The 23,271-nt window shown below is 32.6% G+C and overlaps 1 protein-coding gene across 1 annotated transcript; it reads right to left on the bottom strand.

Moving 5' to 3' along the window:
* Nucleotides 1-3,086: 3,086 nt before the first annotated feature.
* On the bottom strand, nucleotides 3,087-16,164 carry LOC133337463 (E3 SUMO-protein ligase PIAS2). Its single transcript, XM_061545681.1, has 9 exons — nucleotides 15,898-16,164; nucleotides 10,251-10,426; nucleotides 9,650-10,187; nucleotides 9,345-9,585; nucleotides 9,043-9,277; nucleotides 8,801-8,967; nucleotides 7,674-7,774; nucleotides 7,451-7,607; nucleotides 3,087-3,283 (listed from the first exon to the last, which is right to left on the bottom strand). Exons 1-9 carry the CDS (start codon nucleotides 16,162-16,164, stop codon nucleotides 3,087-3,089), a joined length of 2,079 nt encoding a protein of 692 aa, XP_061401665.1.
* Between the last annotated feature and the right edge of the window lie 7,107 nt (nucleotides 16,165-23,271).

Below are 23,271 nucleotides of genomic sequence, written 5' to 3'. Positions count from 1 at the left end.
AAATTTGAATTATCCGGCATTATTACCTCAAACTCTACACTCTTCACTGTAAACACCAAACACCCTTTCTTAGAGGAGATTCAGGCCAACAGAACTATTTTGAATTATTTATCCCGCAGATAGTGAAATATTAAATATTTGAGTTTTAAAAATGTGAGTTGTTTCTACAAACATTACGTTCAATATTGTCCCCCACTAGTTTTTTTGGTTCTAAAATGTTTCATTAAACTTATAGAATTAAAAAAAAAGAATATTCCTTTTTTCCAAAATAGGACGAAAGTATATTAACACAACGTAGCTTAATCGCGAATTTTTTGCTTAAAAAATAAATTTCACAGCGAATACTATTGGGTATTCAAGTGTAAAAACCTTTTGTGATACTTTTTAAACATATCCCGTATTGTTTCAAGTCAAACAAAGCTAATTTGTGTAAATTTATTTTTAAGATATTTAAAAAATAAATACCCGTTTTTTAAATCCCTGAAGGAAATGTGGGGTGTTGTATCGCTTTTTCTACTATTGTGGCGACATGTCTTCATATTTTCAACAACTTGTCTACATATCATGTAATAAGAAGAAGCATTTGTTATGTTAACAGTCAACAGGGCATGATTATGCTTCTTCTATTTTTCTTTTATTAGAAATAATTTTGGCGGCCATAGACAGAAATTTTCTTAAAAACGCGAGTTTAAAGTTATAACTGGATAATTGGACCTTATGTCCATATCTACAAACTATTGACTTACTACTGACCATATCACTATTTCATTTCCAATGACAAGCACATATTAAATGTCAATAGTTCAATGCATTTTGTTGGGTATAGTCGGTCAACAGTATTGGTGACAATGTCAATAGTAAGTCAGTAGTGGTTTACCAAAGACATTTCCCACAGGGATATTTCCAATTACTAAATATGCTAACAAAATACTTTCAAAAGCTTCTCTTTCAAATAGTTTGTTCCATTAACCTTACGTACTAATAAAGTTAATATAAAACTAATTGATTTGATACTATTAATAAACAAAATTATTTTTAATCTTATATTTATTAATCCGCTGTAGTCTCTATATATGTATGTAAAATGCAGTACACGTTTATACAATTTTACACTGAAACAAAAAAATATGAAAGTTAATTATTTTTTGGTTAATAGGATTCAATGAATGTTTTTTTTTTTTGTTTCTAGAGATATTTAATAGTTACAGATATCAGCTGAAATTATTAAAAAAATAATAATAATAATAATAAATAAATAAAAGAAAATATTCCATTACATTAAGAAGTATAGTAGAAAATATTGAAAATCTTGAGATTATTGATAAATCCTATTGACAAATATTAAAACCAGTAAGGTAAGTTCAAAAGTCGGTGGTACATACAAGAAATGTTAACATCTACAATATATCATGTATATAGAACAGACATAGAATCTTTGGAGGGCCATGGAAATGGAATCGGGCGAAACTAAATGTGCTATCTAGACAGATATTTGAACCAATTGAAAACACCCCATACACATACCATTTTGAAATCAATGACATATTGCATGCCAAACAGGAAGACTTGGACTTGTATGAAATCGAGTAAAATTATGTATGGGAGCTTTATATGAACACATGGATCTAATTGAGTAAACGTTGCCTACACCATTTATTTTTTGTTATCACTCTATCTCTCTATATTCATATTTCGTGTAAATCGAACAAACATAGACCCTTCGGTGCACTATTTACATAAAATCGAACGAAAATATATATAAGACCTATATCAACATATGAACCGATTTCAACAAACCTTATCACACATAATTTTTTCCTTAGTTGCATTCGCTATGCAAAATTTTATCACAATCGGACAAATATTGGGAGTTTAGTGCATCATTTACATAAAATCGGACGAAACTATATATGGGAACTATATCTAAATCTGAACCGATTCCAACAAAACTTCGCAGACATCAGTCTGGACCTAATTCAGTACTCTGTGCAAAATTTTATCACAATCGGACAAATATTGGGAGTTTAGTTGTTGTTGTTGTAGCAGCCCTATTGCTTTTACACAATGGGCTGAGGTGACAGACGTTGGCCGAGAAAGACTCGGGTCGTAGACCCCTTTGCCGTGGAAACGGCTCCCTCTGGGAATTTAGTGCATTATTCACATGAAATCGGACGAAATTATATATGGGAGCTATATCTAAATCTGAACCGATTTTTCCCAAATTCAATAGGGTTCGTCCTTAGGCCAAATAAGTGAACTGTGCCAAATTTCGTCATCATGGTGCATCATTTACATAAACTCGGACGAAACTATATATGGGAGTTATATAAATATGAACCGATTGTCTCCAATTTCAATAGTGTTCTTCCTGTGCCAAATTTCATACAAATCGGATCATAAATGGGGGGTGATGTTCTTACAAATGAAAAACTGCTCAGACCCTTAGAGCAGAAGCAAAATTCTATTTCAATTTCAATTTATTTATTTTTTCATGAATGGAAACCTAGCCACAAGGCCAAGATCGGTTCCAAACGATCTCAAACGATTTGCGACGGATGTATTTTTAATAGAAATACAACTTATCATGGATTTTGTCTACAGAAAAAAAATCAGAAATTTTCAATGAATTGAGCACTCAGCTTTCCACCGTAAAATTACAGATAAATAAAACAAAAATAAAATTAAAAAATATTCTTCCGAAAACAATATAATATACGAAGAGATGTTTAGTGATACATAAATGGTGAAAAAATTTATACAGACATTGCCATTGCCACACATTAATTGAATATACTCAAAATGTAATAATATACAAACAATTTCCCTGGAATATATTGTTTTTTATTTATTTAATTTATCAATGAAAGAAAAAAAGCAATTGATTGACGTTTAAAAATTTTATTTTTGTTTTCCAAATAATTTTGAAATAGAGTGGATTTATGTGGCAAATACTTAAGCCTTACTTATAAGCTAACGTACAAATCTTCCATGTTCATACAAATAGCCATTAGGTTAAAAACTAAATTCTTATGTCTCCTGATTCCAAAAAAACATAAATAAATAAATAAAAACGATCATTAACAAATTTACATATCGGCTGTATTGTTATTTGTATGCTGAGTTGATGATGTAACAACTCCGGCGGCATGGGCTAAACGTTGTGCAGGTGATGGCGATGTAGCGGAACCACCGGCTGCCACCGGTGTAGTGGAGCCTGTTTTCATTGTTGAATTATTTTGACGTAAATCCATAAGAATTTGATCCGGCATCAAATCGCCACCTTCTTTAAGAATCAATTTTAATCAGAGAGAGAAATTTAACAAAAAAAAAACGGATACAAAAACATTTGAGAAAACCGTTCCATGGTGGGGCAATTGGTTGTGGCGAAGCAGCAAAAAGAGTAGGAAGAAAACCAAGAAAGAATAATGATTTGGATTGCAAGTTTTTTTTTTCCAATATTTAGTATAATTATATAAAAAATTATTTATTATAAATGTTTATCGTAGATAGATTTACAAAAATACAGGCAAAATTTTATTATTAACCTAAACACTTTGACATAAATATATTTAAAATTAAAAATTATAGATTGGAACATATTTTAAAAACGAAATGAAAAAAAAAACAAAGGCAGAAAATAGTTAACGGATGTTTAATTAAAAATAACAAAAGTTGTTACATACATATGAGGGATGATGCTTGTAATTTTGAAATGTTTTCTTTTTTAAGGAACAAAATACAAAAAGACAACAACAACAATATAAGAACAACAATAATAATTTTGGAAATACTATAAAAAGAGAGAAATCGAAACATTAATTTTATTTGCTTAAGATTTTTTGGGAACACGACTAATGGTAATTTCGTTAACTTGTATATCGCCGCCATTTAAATTTTTCGAGCAATTATTATTGTTGTTGTTATTATTATGATTACTACTATTACTATTAATATTGACATTGACTTTATTGGCATTGATCATATTCTCAATCCGATTCAATATCGCACTACAACTAACAAGAACTTCATCGCCATTTTCTTTACGTCCTCGTTTTTCGGTAGCGCGTATAACACCACGTAATTGATGATTGGTAGTGCTAGATACGGAAGCAATGCGGGAAACTAAATGGAAAGAAATTGAAAACTCGGTAAAAAAATAGTTACAAATTTGTTTGTTTGACGACATTGATACGTTGCGAGATGTGATGGAATCAATATAGACGAGATACAAGGATCAGATCACAAAAAAATGCAGCATGTAAATCATTGTCAGCATTAAGTTGATGATCACCCATATGTCTCCCCACATTAACCCCCACATTTCTATACTACTATGTCAATGAGAATAGAATAGGGACAGAAACACAAACATTTTTTCGTTTTATTTCAAATATTATTATATCGGAAATCAGTTCTGTTTATGTTAATTATATACTAATATAATTAACGTATACAAATATAGTTGCATAATACAAATTTGTGTTATGTTATAGCACAAAATTTAAATTGCAATATTTTTTTATTCTGAAAAAAATCTGATTTATTTTGTTTTAAAATTTGTTGAGGTTAGTGAACTGGTGGCAAATGATGCAATCTGCTGTTATTAAAATAATTTTGAATGAAAATTTCTATTTTTTTAATTGAAATAAATACTTTTAAAAGCTACAATTTATTAAAAAACTCAACGTATATTAGCTGAGCTGATAGGAAAACTTTATTTCTGATTATAAGTCAAAAATGGCTGAAAATAAAGTCGCCAATTAATTCAAAGCGAAGCAGAGGTATCGATATTATGACTTAAAAAAACTATAAACTATATATGGGACCTATATCTAGATCTGAACCGATTGCAACAAAACTTCGCATACATCAATCTGGACTTAATTCAGTACTCTGTGCAAAATTGTGTCTCAATCGAAGCAATATTGGTCGGTCGGCAGGGGCGGGAATGAGTGGCGTGGCGTGGGAACGATCAAATCAATATAGACCTACTTCAGTACTCTGTGCAAAATTTTGTCTCAATCGGAGTAATATTGGCAGTTTGGTGCACCATTTACCTAAAATCGGACGAAACTATATATGGGAGCTATATCTAAATATGAACCGATTTTTCCCAAATTCAATAGGGTTCGTCCTTGTGCCAAATTAGTGACATGTACACAATTTCATACAAATCGGATCATAAATTTCGACTTGTACTTTGTTCACAAAAATACATGGTCGGACAGACGAACTGACTCAGAAAGTGATTCTTTGCATATTTTCAAAAGGAACCATGGGTCTATATCGATTCCTATTGCCTCTTACAAACATATGCACAAAGACATAATACCCAGTACCACAGTGTGGTGAAGGGTATAAAAAAAGTGTCAGAGGGTGTTGCCGACAGATATATACCCTCAACATATGGTTGGGGGAGGTATACGGGTTTCATTATTTTTATGGGGATGTACCAAAGAGATTGAAACTATGATTTCCCTCTAAGGAACTGATGTAGGTCTGGTAAAAGTATGAGAGTTTACAAAGTTTGGATCAAATCGGATTGATTTTCGTTTAACAAATCTCCTGACACGGTGACTAAAAATATTATCTTCAGCAATGTCGCCGATAAGTCCTATCTTTCAACATTCGAAAGTCATTGTTAAAATATTAGGTTATGCAAAGTTTAGTTCAAATCGGATAGTCCGTTGACGTGATATTATAAAAAAAATTTTCAGCATTTTTGTGAAAGGTACTAGAAGATCGATATTACCGATCGATATCCTCCATATTCGAGCTTGATCTAAGTTTGAAATAAATATTGCGATGTGCAAAATTTGAATGAACTCGATATCTCCCTTCAAGAGTTATTGTGCCCACCAGCCGGTCGGACGGATCTTTGTAAATCGAAACGGATTTGATCCAAAAATAAAATATTTCTAAAATATTTTCAAATCTTGCCCACAAAAATAAAAACACGTTATTTTAAGATTTTTTCCTTTGTTATTTTTTTTTTGAATTTTTTGTATTTGTTTATTTAAAAAAAATATGTATTGTGTATAAAATTAACAGCACACCGCATTGCCACCAGTTCACTATTTTTGTATAGTTCATTCTCCTAAAATAGATCTAAGAAATGGTTAAATTCATAATTTTGTTCCCCTCCATATTTACATATGGCATGGTAGTCCTTGTGTCGAAAAATATATTTCAAACCTGCTCCCCAAATAGAAAAAGAATAAGAAACAACAACACCTGAATGATACTGAAAAGTAAACAAATTGCGATATATTCGAGTGGACCGAACCTTGTTTATAAAGACCTAGATTATGAAAATAAATCTAACAATTCCAAAAAATATTTTGACAGCTGGGAATAATTGTTATAATGGTATTTAACCTCCTTACATTTGTAGGGACATTGGCACAGCTATCCAACCTACACAATAGATGTACAAAAACAAAGATTCAAAGGTACCAATATGTGTTCCTAATTCCTTTCTGTGCAGTTTTTTTACAGCTGGGACTGAATCATCTATATTTGCAATCAATTGACCGTGTAGAGTAGCAGTCATGTTCGATGTCGTGGAAAATTTTCCTCCGTTATAAATATTTTAAAATATATAATCTATCATCGAGAACTACAAATATTTCAAACCACAAAATGATTTAAAAAAAATTCAAAGTATAACAGAAATCTTTAAAAAAAAAAGTATTCACAATTGATCAAATAAAGAACAAGAAAACTATGTTTAAAAAGAGAAATCTTGGCGCTTTTAATGGCGTTGGGGCGAAAGAAAATGAAGTGAGGAAAAAGTAAAACAAACAAATGACATAACTTTAAATTTCTTTGGAGAATCTTACAAATATAAAAAATCATAAAAAAACGAATTAAACACCGATGTAATATGCTGGCTTGTTACAAGAAAAAAAGTAACAAAAAAACTAAAAATTTACAATTTTCGAAAAAAAAAAACTAAACCTAAAAGAAAAAAGTAACTAGAATTAAATACAGACTAATTTAATAAGGTTTTTATCTCAAATAGTAAACTTAGAAACTAAATAAAGTATATGGAAAATTTATACTAATTTTAGTTTCTAGTTAGTGAAAACAATTTATGTGGATAGTAAAAACTAGATGTTTGTTGGTTGATTTGCTTTTTTTCTTCTTCAAAGTTATTGGTAAAAAATATATGTATATAGTTGTGTATGATGATTTACAATATAACATAGACATTGTTATATTATGTTTGCTTGTATGATTATGTTTCTTTTTTTTTGTCAATACGTGACATAGAGTGTGTGTGTTTTTTGTGTTCCTTATATTTGTGTGAGAGTGTATGTATGTGTATTAAAAATTAATTTGTTTTACTAATTCGAGTTTTTTAGTTTTACTGTTTCATTCCGAGGATGAATAATATGTATGTTTGTTTGTCTATTTTTTGTTTAGTACGAAAATGAATCCAACGTACCATTCTTTTGTGGCATATACATGCCTCTTTGATTGTTACCACCACCATTACCGTTCATTGTCGATGATGCTGCACCGGCTTGTGTTGTTTGCTTTGCAATTGGACGACGTTTTGCCAGGGGTAAATCATCATCTGAGTCGCTAAGCGTTAAATCCACCTAGAAGTACCAATATTTTGGAATTATAATCGTTGTAAGAGAGACATTCAAAAAAATTGTAATTACCGTTTCACTGTTTGTGGTCGATGATGGCTGTTCACTTGCAGAGGCTGTCACTGATGTGGGTGCTGGTTTCACTGGTTTAACATCTTCTGTTGTTATTAATTCTATAAGAAAGATAAATATTTTTTAAATTAGATTCGGTTATTTATTTATTTATTCCAAAAGTGCAATTTGAAGCCATTAAGGCCGATTTCATTTAAATTTCAAACTATACTACTCCATTTAACAAGATTTCTTAATGATATCTTAGAAGGTATTATTCTAAAAATAATAATATATTTCAATGTTTGGCAAGTGGCTAACTAACATAGATATCACATATTCAATATTTAGTAATAAACAGCATTGTATAAAATATAAGAATTTAAATTTGTATATTATAAAAAAAGATGACATACTTTAGTTTAGGTAGAAAAATTACTAAATTCATGTTTTTTAAAGAAAGTGATCAAATAGAATATTCTATAAAAGCTGTTCCATTAAAAACAATAGAATATTATTTTTTTTTTTTTTTTTTTTTGAAAGAAAGCCCATCTTCGATATATAAAAGTTTTGTCATTACCATTATCTTCAGAAAAACAATGAATATTATTTTAATCTAGAGGATTTTTCCTATTGAAAAAACTTAGCACCGCACTTCTATCATCAGAATATTTAATAGGCCTCAATATATAGAGTTATTTTATATTTAAAAAATTTCGTGATTGGGACAAGTCCCCAAAATAAATTTTAAAACAAATGTATTGAAGAAATATATATTTGTGTGTATATATATATATGTATATATACATATTCAAGTCCATCACAAGTCCTTAAAATGTTTTTAAAGAAAGCCCAGAAATTTTAAAACAAATTTAAATATTTATTTATATACATATCTATATATATTCAAGTATATATATATAAGTCTATGACAAGTCCTTGAAATGTTTTTAAAGAAAGCCCATAACATCGACAAGGCCTTAAAAATGATAAAAACCCCATTTTCTTTGACTTTAAACAAATCTAAACCTTTAAAAAAATATATTTAAGAAATCCAAATTTAAGATATCCAAAATTTTGAAAACGTTCAAAACTGACTTTTTTAAGAAATATCAAAGACCTTATCATTCAATCTTTTTGACTTTTACCTATATCATCTGAAATAACTTCAACTTTTTCAACTGGTTTGGTGGGTGTATCCAATACTTGTCCCTCATTGCGCAGGCTATGTGTACTCCATGAACCATCCTTGTGTAATTGGATTTCAGTATCGTCGGGTTTAAGTAGATTTGACGCCAAAACTTCTTGGAAGTAGCTAAATATACAAATCAAAACAAAACACATACAAATTAATAAAAAATCCGTAAACAATCATCTTCATTGTAATTACCCATCAATAACAAGATTATCATAAACGGCAGGTTTATCGCACACCGGACAATTCCATGTGGGTTTACGTTCATTCATTTGCAGGTATAGACTGGCATCGAAACACTGCAAATGTGAACATGTTGATGCACGACATGGTATTGACATTTTCATTTTACCCAATGGACAATTGAGTGACACCTTCAGCATTGTCGTTGCAATTTCACAATCAGCATCTTCAGTCAATTTCTCTTTGACTGCAATAGTAGAGATAGAGATTTATAATTACCCCGCAAGAAACAAGTGAATCAGGCGGAAACTTACTTAGAGCTCTAGTATAGTCGGCAGGTTTAACACCCTTCTGTTTCATTCTCTGCAACAACTGGGCTGATGTTAATTTCTTAACTAAATAGACGGCAATGCAATAGCCTCGTGTATAGTCGGGACACCATTGTACGGTTATTGTGTTGGTAACTGTGGGCGATAGTTTGACATTTGATGTAACATTAACGGGCCGTGGTGGTCTTTTTGGTTCCACATTTGGACGATTTGTTGGAATGACATTCTGCAATGAACGATATTAGAAATAAGAATTAGGATTTTTGAGGGGAGGATTTTGTTGAACCTACCGGCAGTTGGCAAAGTTTATTGTTAACCTTAACACTGACACTTGGCGGAAAACAATCCTCTTGATCGCACGATGTCTCTAGCAAACAAAAACGCAATTGCACCTGTATGGCATGTTCAATTTTCGAACTGTTGCGTATGTCACGATTTGAGGCTATTTCTGTGGCCTGTTGTGGTGTCAGTGTGAAATAAAATGGAACTTCCTGAATACGTTGAGCATTGCGTGGCACCAGCGATGATGGTTTTATTAGAGTACCCAAAACATCGTAAAATGCCAATTTCTTTAAGCGTACATCGGGATGTATGGGCATTTGTGTGGGTATGGCATGTGAAAAGGGCACCACATTGTTGCCCTGTGGTACACCGGCACCCGGTTGCATAGCAGCTGGATTAGCTGGATTTAATATTTGTTGGCCACCAACCATGGCCGAACCGGCTGGAGCACCGACCATGCCGGCATTTGCATTTGCTTGCATATACATTTGTGAATACATTCTTTTGGGATCTGTGGGACCAAATTGATTGGCCTGTTGTTCAACTCTGAAAATAAAAAAATAAAATTGAATTATAAAAAACAATACGATTGAAATGTTGGCAACTTACATGGATTGTGTATAGACTTCACGTATTTTGGGTGCAATCAAATCAAAATTAGTACGTAGTAGCGATAATATCCGCCTTTGATAATCAATTTTACGTCCAGTAAATGAAAGATTTAAATATGAAAGTATTTTTTGCAGTTCGACCACCCGAAGAAGACTTATCTTCTCCTCACATTCCTGAAAGGAAAATAATTGGAAAATATTATTACTTAAATGTGAAAATTAGAAGGATACACAAAAAGATATTATTATCCCCAAATAGGATGTATTCTATTTTTAGATTCCTGAAATAAAATGAAATATGAAAAAAATAGAAGCACAAAAAAGCGATATACAATTGTTCTCTCTAGAACGATTGTGTATGCCTTGAGATGACCTTAAGTCTACTGTGAGAGGACAAATCAGTATTCAATAGGTAAGTCGACCCACTTTGTCCAAGAGAATACATTCTGTTCTTCAAATACCTTCTGCCCTTTTTATGAATGGAATACCATAATCTACACTTCCAATGAATACCTTCTTCCACTTGTCAATGATAATAGATTTTCGTGTTTTGTATTGGATGACCATGTTCTTCTTTTCATGGAAACATCATCATCGGTTCTTCTATGGGAAGGTATTTCAGGTTTTCTATGAGAAGTCCAGAGCACCAACTCTCTTTGGAAGTTTCTAATGATCCTCTATAAGAAAGTCTGCTTATTATAGAGGATTCTCTAAATGCACCCGAATAAATTTATGAACTCCTCTGTGAGATTAAAGCCTTCGATAGCTTTTGTATGTGAAGAACTTCTTCCATGAGAAGGCATACCCGATCCTTCAAAACTCAATCTTCAACTCCTCTTAGGACAAGAAGATAGACAGAAGACATAAGATAGACAGTCTGTAAGAAGACCTTTTTTGAATCTCTTTTGAAGAGGTAGACCACCTTCAGCCCTTTCTTTGAGGAAGCATCCAGACATTTGTACAAGACCTCAAACTCCAATATTCAGCTGCATATATGGCTCGAAAACTTCTATGATATACCTTTTCATAATTATATAAGGGAGTCCATCTTTGAGGATGCCTTAAAATTTTTCCTCTATGTAGTCGAATTGGGTCTGAGTTTTTAATGCAGATTATATGAAGGTTTAAAAATGGAGGCTTGAAGCACAACTATCTGAAGGCCAACTAGGAGAATATCAACGGCAGCACTTCGAAGGGGTCACCTGGTAATTTTTTAAAACTCCAGATCATTCAATGGGGAGAAATTCCGATTACTTTTCACAACTTCGAATGTTTCCATTATTTGGGCAAACACTTTTTTCAACATTTCTCAATTTTAAGGTTGGTTAGTTGTGTCATGATGAGTTGAACCCCATTGGATCTGTGGTCTGCAATGCAGTCATTGGTTAAAGCTTAAAAAGAGGCTTGAAAAAAATAATCAAAAAGCTATGGTACATGCCGCCTCACTCCATACTTTATCAAGACGATTTACAAAATGTGTTGGACACAAAAATTAGCCAGAGTCCATTTTTTAATATTTAGAATAGAATCGAAAAATGAAAATACAATACAAAAAACACAGCTTAGAAACAACACTGGCACAGAAACAGCAGCAGATGGGCCGTAGAATGGGAAGAAAAAGACTCCAAAAAAACAGGGAAAATTCTGTAGTAATGGGAAAACAAAACGCACTCACATACAAATACAAAGAAAATATGTATATAAGACAACGCACACACACACATCTACATACACTCGTATACCAACAAATCACACCAACACCATTACAGATGGACACACACACACATTCAACAATGCACTCATACACATACACACACCCAACAACAACAACAATGACACAAACTGCACCAATACATTTGCACAGGACACTAACACAAATACCTGCCACAACTACAAATGCAATTCCACAGTATATATGCGTACACACTTATATACATATACGCCAAAACACCCATACACGCACACAATTGTCAAAACAAAAGCGCCGACCAAACGAATTGAGAAGACGACCGACCGACCGACCGACCGTCCGACCCACGATAAATAGTAGTTGGCAACCTCATTTTTTTCTTGGTGTAAGCAAAACGAACATGAATTGAAATACAAAACAAAAAATGAAAAAAAGAAGTATAGAAAAAATATGTTGGCCACAATCGTTTTTCATAGTTTTTTTTTTTTTGGATTGAATCTTCTTGCTTTACCTAGAAAATTATTTAACATTTTTGCAAATATGATGGAGTAGTTTCTTCATGTTTTCTTGTGTGCAACCAACAATAAAGGAAAACAATATAAAAATTGTATTGGCTTTGTTTGTCACACACAGAAAATATTCGTCGTCGTCGCCGATATTTTCTTCTTCTTAAGGATGTTCGTTGTATTTTCTTTGCTGAATTTCTCCGACAATTTTTTTTCTTCAACACATCACACACATTTTCTGAACAAATACAAAAAAAAAACTTTTGCAAAAACTTTCTTGTTCGCACACAGTTGTTCAGCAGCCACTTTTTTCTGTATTAGAATTTTGTTGTAAATTGTTTACTTTTTTATATATTGTTTGAGCTTTTTCTGTCTTTCACCAAAAGTTGGTTGACTGGCTGGCTGTGCGATTATAATTTATTCGCGTTTTTATTATTTTTATTTCCTCTTGGGTTTTTTTCTATTCTGCACACACAATACACTGCTGCTGCTCTCATGGGTCGTCAAAAGAATATGATGATGGCGGCGAAGGGACATTATTTCTTGTACAACAATAACAAAAATTCCCATTATTTACCGTATGTCAAATGTATAGAATAGTGTTAATGAACACAACCACAACAGCCGGCACAGAGTTGCATTATTTGACAGTTGCGTATGGGAGGCAAACAATCGATACTATCGATTACATACTGTGCTATGCGAGTAGATTGGCCATGGAGCGAATTTTATTAAGAAAAATGAAATAAAGTGAACTAAACGGATACTTTCGAATGTGAATGTGATTTCTATGTTTATTATAATACACATATATATATATATATATATATAAGAAAATAAAAAAATGAGAGAAAATAATGAAGACATATGAGGTGATAGAATGTAAAATTAAATTACTATGATAAATATAAATGGTAAAATTTAATAGAATTTTGGAATACGGGAACAGACCAAATATTTTATTTATGGTCTTCACCAATTTTTATTACTTTTCTTTCAATATCATAAAGGAATATTTGTTATGTCCTGATTTAGATTAGGCGAGTTTACTTGAGGCAATTATTATCGTTCTCTTTTAAACTTGCTTCATGCGTCTATACAAGGCAATTCGGTTTCAAAAATATTTCCTTTTTGACAATATCCTTGATTGGTATTTCAAATTACTGACACTACAAACAAAATACACAAAACGAATTGCCAGAAAATTGTCGGTACGAGCAATTTTTTTCTCTCCAGCAAACAAAGACTTGCCGCAAGTAAACTCGCCTAATCTAAATTCCGACTATGGAAAAAGTCTAGTTTAGGGCCCCCTCGCGGATCGTTTTGAAACTTTTACCACAAGTAGTCCTTGGACGGTATTTCCAGAGATATGGGCCTCCAAAGTTCCGTTGGGGCCCTTATCTTATCAAATAAGTTCAAATAAGTAGCCGGCCTTCATCAAATAAGAAGCCGGCCTTCGTCAGGTAATTTAGGACATTCTCCTATGGACAGACGGTAACTACGGCTACGCGACCGAATTTGCTTTTAATTAGAAAAGTGTTTGTGGGTAGCCGGCCTCAGGCCGGGATTTACAATTTTCTTCTATGGACAGATGACAGCTCCGGTTACGCGATCGCATCTCTTTTTAATTTGAATAGTGTTTTTTTAATCATGAATTCAAAAGCTTTAAATTGGTACCCATATTGCCAAAATAATTTTTAAAACCCGTGAGAAAATATAAGGAACTCAAAGGAACTTTGGAGGCCCAAATCTCCGGAAATACCGATTTCCTAAACTACACTTAAGCCTTTTTTATCGTAGGGAACAAATAACTTTCATGGGGAAATCCATAAATCCTGAGATATGGACCCCTGAAGTTCTTATGCTTCGTAATTTTTTGGACCGATGAAGGTAATAAATTTTATGGGTGTAAAGCGTACACATTACATTCTGATTTAAATTCCCTAAAAAAAAATTCCAAAATAGCCGGACTTCGGCTGATGATTTGTGACTTTCTCCTCTTGACAGACGGAATATTCGGCTAATACTTCAAACAATTATTTAAACAAAATTTTTGTGTTAATAGCCGGCCTTTGGTCGGGGATTTAAGACTTTCTCCCATGGACAGATGGAAAATTCGGCTACGCGATCAAAACTTTCTTTTAAATAAACATGTTTTTTTAAATAGCCGCTAATATTAGCATAATCGGCCAATAAATGGCGAAGTTATAAGAATTCCAGAACTTTATAGGTTCATATCTCGGGAAGTATGTATTTCCCCCATGAATGTCAAATAGTTTCATGATCTGGGAGACAAGCTCTACATGTGGTAAAATTTTAAGAAAAATCGAAGATGAGCCCCAAAACTCAAGTTAAGCCTGAAAGAAATTACATGGTTATGGACGAACCAAACATTTCATAGTAATCTCCATGGTACAATTATTCAAGGTAGACCATAGCAACTTATAAATTACAATTTTTTTATACTGTGGCTTGTTATGCCGAAATCATATACAAAATTTGAGAATCTATGCGGAATGTTTTGAAAAATATAACAAAAGATATTGGAGAATCGATTTGTTTGAAGATGAATTTTTACAACATTTATAAGAAGAAATGTATGATTTGTGAATGAATGCTCATCCCCAACTGGATTTTGAGAAAAAAAAAAGCCTGACATTTCATTAATTTTTCGCGTTTTTGGTAAAATGTTAAAAATATGTCACATGAACAGAACGACTTGTTGCATTTGTTTTCATTTATTCTGACATTATTGCCCACAAGATAGAGGTGTATTTTCTCCTTTCTGACAAAAGCTTCCTAAACGGCATATACATTAGAACTTTTTACCTACTTTATGAGGATTTATTTGGCATATATGCAAAGGAATAACCATTGGAAACCACTGGGTTTACGAAATCCGGTTAAATGTAAACGTACTACTACTTTGTATAAATGTACCATGGTATTCGCAACTGGATTTTGCGATGAATTCACAACCTTTCATTTTTTCGTTTTCATTTATGTTTTGACAAACACTAAATATCCGATAATGTAGGAAAACCAACTGACTCGTTTAGAGTTGGCCCTAAATGCTTATTTTTTAATATCTAAGTAGTTTTTAATGAAATTAATTGTTCATCCAAAAAATCCGTTGGATCGCTTTTGACTATGATTGTAATATAAGCAATACCATGCTTCAAATAAAGCAACCACACATATGAACACAGCCAAAGACGCTGGGAATTTTCTTAAATATTGGGATTTTTTCCAAAAAAAATACAAAAAACTAAACATTTGCAAATATTAAACAAATCAAAACATTAATTCAACTATACAAAAATACATGCCCCCACACACTCGTACCCACCACTGTTATTAATTGATATATTGTAAAAACCCCCCATGTCCATAGAACTAATTTCCCAGATTTATGTATGAAAACGTCACTAGAACGCCTGAAGACCTACCTTAATCCGGGCAGGATCAACATAGACGCTGCCTGCTGCAGATGCCGCCGATTGTTGTGTGTTGCTACGTTGTTTCTGTTGTGAATTATTCGAATTAATTTGATATTGAGGCGACTGTTGCTGTTGCTGCGCCGCCGCTGCTGCTGATGATGAATTTGACGATGAAGTGGAAGAGGACACAACTCCTGTACGCGAAGCGCTTGAATTACTTCGCCCTCCCGAGAGTATTGCATTTTCTGCATGGGTTTGTGACCGCGTCTTACGCATTACAAATGTTTTTTTCTTTCGTTCGTTATCACAATTCTATACGAAAAATATTGTATCAAAATATAAAGCACACAATTACACACACGCACGCTCGCTCGCACACACAATATAAACAATGTTAAATTCTTTACGATTTTCCCGTCGATAAAATGTTGACCAATCAAACTTCGTAATCGATCTTTGGAATTGAATTATTTTTTTTCTCTCTTTTCGGCAAAACAATACAAATGCACAGCAAATGTAATTTTATGTTTTCACTTTCAAAAGATTTGAGCGGTGGAAAATTTTTTTGTGTGGTGATTTGTGTCTCCTTCGAAGGGAATGCAAGTGTGTGAAAACAGCTGCAGACGGGAACAGTGTTGCCAAACCGGCTATTTTAAGAAATTTCCCACTATTATGGTTGTGTTCATTAAGAAAACAGTGTTGTCAATTTGTTTCGTTGTCTAATGATAGTCATCCACAAAGGAGTGTTTACATGAGGCAGGATCAAAGTGATTATGTTTTTGATGGATTTATAAGGGATTTTTTTTTATTATTAAATTTTCTGAAGGAAATAAAGAATGATTAAATATATTTTTGAGATAGAAATTCAGAAGATATAAAGGTTTAAAAAATATTTTTTTTTATATCCAAAGGCTTCATAAAATATTTTTAATAAATCAACGCCCCACAGGGACTTACATTAAAAAATCTACGTCCCACAGAGACTTATTTTTTAATAAATCTACCTCCCATAAAGACAAGAAAATAAACGCTTTACATATTCTTGAAAAAATGTTTTTTTTTTTTTTTTTTTGTTAACCTCCTCAGTGAGGATTAATTTGGCATATAAGTAATGAATCTGGCTATTTACATCTACACCTTGAAAAGATATACGTTTGTGTTATCGTTTCCTTGTGGTCATGATTTCGTTCTGTTTTACCTTTTGATTAACTTATCGATTTACACTAAAACCATAAAACGTCATTATCGGCATTAATATTTGCCGCAAAAGTTAATTAAGTATTTTTTGGAACCGAAAAATCTCGTTAAGTTATCTATTTTATTATTTTTTTATTCGTGACAAATTCTATTTTTTTCGTTGTTATTGACACAGGGTTGTGTAGGTCGACATGGGGAGTAATCAATTAATCGAAATGTCATACAACAATCGATGATATTGTCGGCTTTTGGGGCGATTAATTGGTCTGTTCCCGTGCTGCAAGAATCTACTATTTTTAACTACGATAACGAATTTTCCTTTATGATATCGAAGAAAATAGTAAAATCGAGTAGAATCTTGCAGTACGGGAACAGGTCAAATGTGAAAAGCAGTGTACACACTTGGTCTGTTCCCGTACAGCAAGAATCTACTAGATTTTACTATTTTCTTTGATATCATAAAGCAAAATTCATTATCGTAGTAAAAAGTAGTGGATTCTTGCAGTACGGGAATATACCAACTATCATTTTTGACTGTCAACTTTTTTATCGATTAAGGGCTAAGCAGAATGCTCGCGTTGAGCAATCCGTTGCGTTATGTGTTATCGAAAAATCAAATCAATAATTTCAATATCTTATTTTTTTGGAGATGTAATGCAATATGCAATGTATAATAGTTATAATAGTAGTGTTGATCGATAACTTTTTTTAGGTATGCCGTCTACAAGAAGATGTTGTGTGACAGGATGCGTAAACGCATCTCTGATGTATAGAACAGCGGTTTCTGTGTATGCTGTAAAGAATGCATGGAAACCTATGTTGCTAGATATATACGGCATAACCACTAAGAACAGCTCGGTTATTTGTGCGAGACATTTTGAGGAGGAAATGTTCTCTAAAGCAAAAATGAAAAACGCCAAACATCTGCTATCGTCAGCAACACCATGTGTTAATATGCCACCTCCACTTGCTATTAACGCAACAACTGTAGAGACGTCTATGGTGGAAATTGATGACTGTAAGTATTTTTTTTTGTAATTTCGTTTTGTACATACTTTAAATAAAAATTGATATTCCAGTCACATATATTCCGGTACTTAGGTATTTGCATTTAAAGTTATCTGCCTCTAAAAGTATATCGGTTCTAAACCGATTATTAAAGGAAGGATTATCATATAACCCTCTGTAGTACAAATACATCCCCCACACGAAATGGAGTAAAAGGGTATGATTCTATATAGGATTTATATAGACATAATGTGTATATTTATTAGAGTATAATTTAAATATTACATTTATTTAAGATTTTTCGATAAGTCGACTCTAAGTATAAAAAAGAATACTATACGATATATTACTTCAGTTAGTTGTTCAAATTCATTAAATATAACTTAATTAAAATAATATTAATTACTAAATGTCAATTTAGAATAAAGGAATGTTAGAGCCAATATTTACTACTTGATCTGTTTACAATAAACCAGGCCTGTCACTACAATAAAAACAAATAAAAAAGCGTTAAGTTCGGCCGGGTCGAACTTCGGCTTCCCTCCACCATAGGTATAGGGATTTTTCCTAAAATCTGAAAACCCTAATATTTAAGTTTTGTATCTCAATTCTTTCCTTCTGGTGGTATCATCACATGGGGAGAAATGCTTGGCGACATATTTCATCATTATCAATCAGGTTCGACAGAAAAGTGTTCCAACAGCTGTGCTGACGCGCTGATTACTTTGATTTCTGGTTTCCATTTGTCGTCTGTAGCTGACATAGCACAATAAAAGGAAGTACAGCTGACTAGCTGATTAACTGTCAAAGTGCGTACTTTTTAATTCAATACGACGTTATGAGACATCGCGTAAAGCATTATTTCACCTCGTAACGCGTCAACGCGTACGACATTTTCTTTTACATATGTTATGTTCCCGTACTCAACATTTTTTTCAATTGCCTTCAGTCATTATTTTGTTTGTCTATATTGTATTTCTTTTTTTAGGTTTCGCCAATGGATTCAACAACAATAATGTAAATAGTATCGGTTTGACTAACAGCTATGTAGATAATCAACAATTTGTAGAATTTTGTGTAGATAGTAGTTTAGAATGTAACAACAGAACAGAAGAGGAGGACGTAGGGCCACAGACAAAAGGACAACTTTTACGAAACGAGATTGAGGTTCTTCGTGCAAAACTTTCTCTTCAAGAAGAGAAAATCGTTGCACTTGAGGAAAAAAACCAAATTCTACAAGATACTAACTTTGCTCTCGAAGAAAAGAACAGTTTTCTGCGAGACAGAGTTGGTACCCTTGAAGAACAAGTCACCAATCTCCAACGAAAAGTTGACAATCTTCTTGGAAGTGGCATTTTCCCTAGAGAAGAAGTTAGTAGTGCCGGCAAAGCGTTAGCCTCTTTAATTTGTCATTCCTCTCCACTACCATACAACGCTGCTGAAGTTGAAGTCTACAACATCTTTACCTCTTCTCAAAACACCTCTATAAATACATACAGTATTAAAATTCTCCCTTCCCAGCCCATGTTGTATATTTGGTCAAACAAAACCTTTCACAGTTGGTTTCGACCCCAAAATGATTGCTACTTTGCGCACCATTTTCGAAGGAATGACAGTGGCAGAACGTCAGTGCGCTTTACAGTTTGACCAACTAAAAGTAACAGACTCTGAAGATAATAATGTCGCTACATACGCAATGGGGTTGCAGTTAATTGGCTTAAGTAGTGATTGGAGTTTACTTGTAGGATTTGTACTTACAAAGGAATTCAATATCGTCCAACTGGAAGCAATTATAGATTGCGTTTTCAAGTGTATTAGCACATTGCAATTAAATGTAATTCTTTGCATTTATGACAGACATCCGGTTCACAGTATGTTTGTCCGTAAATATGCCACGTCTTCTGTATGTACTATTCCTTTCCCTCCAAATTCCGAAGGTGGTACTCGTTGTATATTCGACATTCCCCACATGCTTATAACATTAACAAATAGCTTTATGGAAAATAAATTGTACATTAAAGGCATGATGGAAGACACGCGAGAACTGGCATCCCTTGAGTTTATATCAAAAATTTTTGAATTAGATTCCGAAGTAATAGATCACGAACTTAAATTCAGTCCACAATTGCGGAAAACTCTATTCTGCCCAGGTTACTACAAGGGATATAATTTCGAATATGGACCTATGGACAGAGTGGCGGCACTTTTTAACCAAAATGTACTGGCCGCTCTGAACGTAGTACCATTTCCCGAAGAAGTCCAGTCTAGTTTACAGTCGACGATAAAATTCATTGCTAGGATGATACCAATTGTGCGACTTTGCTCAGAGAATATTGAACGCTCTGAATTAATAAATATAATATCCGATACTTGTAATTTTTTGAATCATGTTGAATGCGGTAGTGTTACTGAGATGCTCCAAATGACATTGACAACATTGTCGTCGCTGTTGTCAGAGCATACCGATGTCTTAGTAAAAAAATGTGTGAATGATGCCCTTGAGGGTGATTTTCTAGATATTAGAAAACGTTGCGGTAGAAGACCTTCGTTTATCGAACTAAGGGAAGTTAAGGCAAGATCCGATTATGTCATTATGCTAACCGGATCCCTTGACCGAACATTGTTTTGGGCCGAACATTGTTTTCAAACGTAATTTTCTAATTGATAAAAATTTATCTAGAGAGGAATCATTTCATTTATATTTTTTTCCTATTTTACATACCCAATTCAAGTTTTTTGTTTTTTATTCCGTATTAAATGAATGTCTAAAATACAACACTGTCTTCCGTGCAGTTCCCTGATTATAATCTGTTGTTTCGTCTGTTATTGTTGGTGTCCCATTTGTAGTGATGATATGCTGTGCACTGTTAGTTTTCGATTTACGTTTGAATTTTTATTTTCACTTCTTCTGTTCTATTTATTTTTCATTTTATTTTTGTTCTTTTTTATTTTATTCACTTCGTGCATGTTTGTAAATATTGTGCATGATTTTTTTGATTTTTTATTGTTATTTTGCCATGAATTGCCTGAATTACTAGACTGATTTATAAATATCTGAATATAATTCAATATTTAAAATATTTGTTATTGATTGTTATGTTGTCATAAATAATTACAAGTTTATTTTGAAAATATCTGAATTTAATTTTATGTTTCGTGTAATTTTTAATATTGTGCCTGCTTTTTTTATTTGTTATTGTTATGTTGCCATGAATTGCCTGAATTACTAGACTGTTTTATAAATATCTGAATATAATTCAATATTTAAAATTATTGTTATTTTATTTGTTATTGATTGTTATGTTGTCATAAATAATTACAAGTTTATTTTGAAAATATCTGAATTTAATTTCATGTTTCGTGTAATTTTTAATATATTTTTTTTAGTTCTAGATGGGGGTTATATGGGAAAGTGATGCGATTACATAGCCTCTCCTTTCCAAGTGTCAACCTCGCCCACCCATGGTGGCCCCTGTTTTCGCAAAAGAGGCGCTGGCGAATTAAATTATATACTAATTATATTTCGTTTAACTATTTTCTAAATATTTTTGTGCTCAACTTACTTTTTTATGTCTTTAATAGTACAGATGTGAAGAAGAGAATGCGGAACGCAACTACAGTGAAGTCAAGAACCCAGCCAGGTACAAAAATTCTCAATACGTCGTCGTCGTCGTACGCCACCAAAACAATTAAGACAATTTCTCATAATAGCGCTGTTGTGGTGAGAAACCAAAGAAACGAAAAAAAAGAATTTGTCACGAATAAAAAAATAATAAAATAGACAACTTCACGAGATTTTTCGGTTCCAAAAAATACTTAATTAACTTTTGCGGCAAATATTAATGCCGATAATGACGTTTTATGGTTTTAGTGTAAATCGATAAGTTAATCAAAAGGTAAAACAGAACGAAATCATGAAAAAAGTGTTAGAAACGAAAACTAAAAAATAATCATACGACACCCATTGGTTGGTGATCGAAGAAGTCAAAGAAGCAAAGCAAAAATTGAGCAATAATCTAAATGCGTTGCGTTTTTTTTCTAATATATTTGCAAAAGCAATAAAAACAAAACAACACGGAGGATTATGTGAAATATTGTGGAATAATATGTGGAAATATATCGGAAGTTAATTTATTCGTATTTTTTGTATTGCAAAATTGAAATTGTGGAAAATAAAAACGCACCTCGCATTGTTGTTGTTGCTGTTCAAAAGTTCTGTGTGATTTGTGGTTCATTTGGTTTATTATTATTATTATTATGACAACAACAAAACGAACTAAAAAACTATCATCAACGCTTCAACCTCTTCCAATTATTAAATAAAAACAACAATAACAATGTGGTATGAATAAAAAAACAAGATGTTACCCACCACCACCAGCTCTAAGTAATTTTAATATGAACTATTGGGAAGGTTAAATACAGTGTGTTGTTGTTTTTTTGCCCAATTATCTTATTGTTTCAATCAGGTGGTGGTTAGTTAGGTGTTTGATGGCCTGCTGAATTGAAAAAAATCGAAAAATTAAAAAAAATTAAATAATTTTATGCGGAAGTTTATGTTTCAAATTAAAATGAAATATTTATATTGAAAAAAAAAAATAAAAAAGAATTAAAATGTTGAAAATTTATAGAAAAGAAAAAAATATGGAAAAATTGCTATAACCGCTATCACACTTTCTATGCAGTTTTTCGAGTTATGTTCTATATTAAGCTTCAGCTTGAATACATTTTAAGCTAAAACTGAAAAAGGCTGGTTCCATATACTGTTCCATACATATACACCTTCCTTTGGGTTTTTACTCACCAGGACGGGACTTTATTTTGTGTTTCCAATTAATATCAACGGTTCTCCGAGCTCCTTAAAATTAGAAATATCGATCGGACTTGTCTGCCAGGTGGTTTTGAGAAAATGAAATAATAAAATAATGGTCCGGTTCCGGATAGTTTTAATGTTTTGCCTTGATTACAACATTTTATTTACACCCTTTGTGAGTTTGTACCGTTACGAAATATTGCTCCCAGACCCATATTTTTTTAGCACGATCATATCACCCCTTGCTGAGTCGATTTAGCCGGGTGTGTACGTTCCTCTATCCATTATGAATTGTAAACTGGCCACAATTAACGAGCAATAGTCACGAAAAGTATGTTCAGTCCGGAACAAAGCGGACCATTATT

The sequence above is a fragment of the Musca vetustissima genome, unplaced genomic scaffold (genome assembly GCF_032173495.1).
Source record: "Musca vetustissima isolate MV318-11 ecotype Yass unplaced genomic scaffold, APGP_CSIRO_Mvet_v1 utg10921, whole genome shotgun sequence".
Taxonomy (NCBI): Eukaryota; Metazoa; Arthropoda; class Insecta; order Diptera; family Muscidae; genus Musca; species Musca vetustissima.
This window is presented reverse-complemented; position numbering and strand designations above follow the sequence as displayed.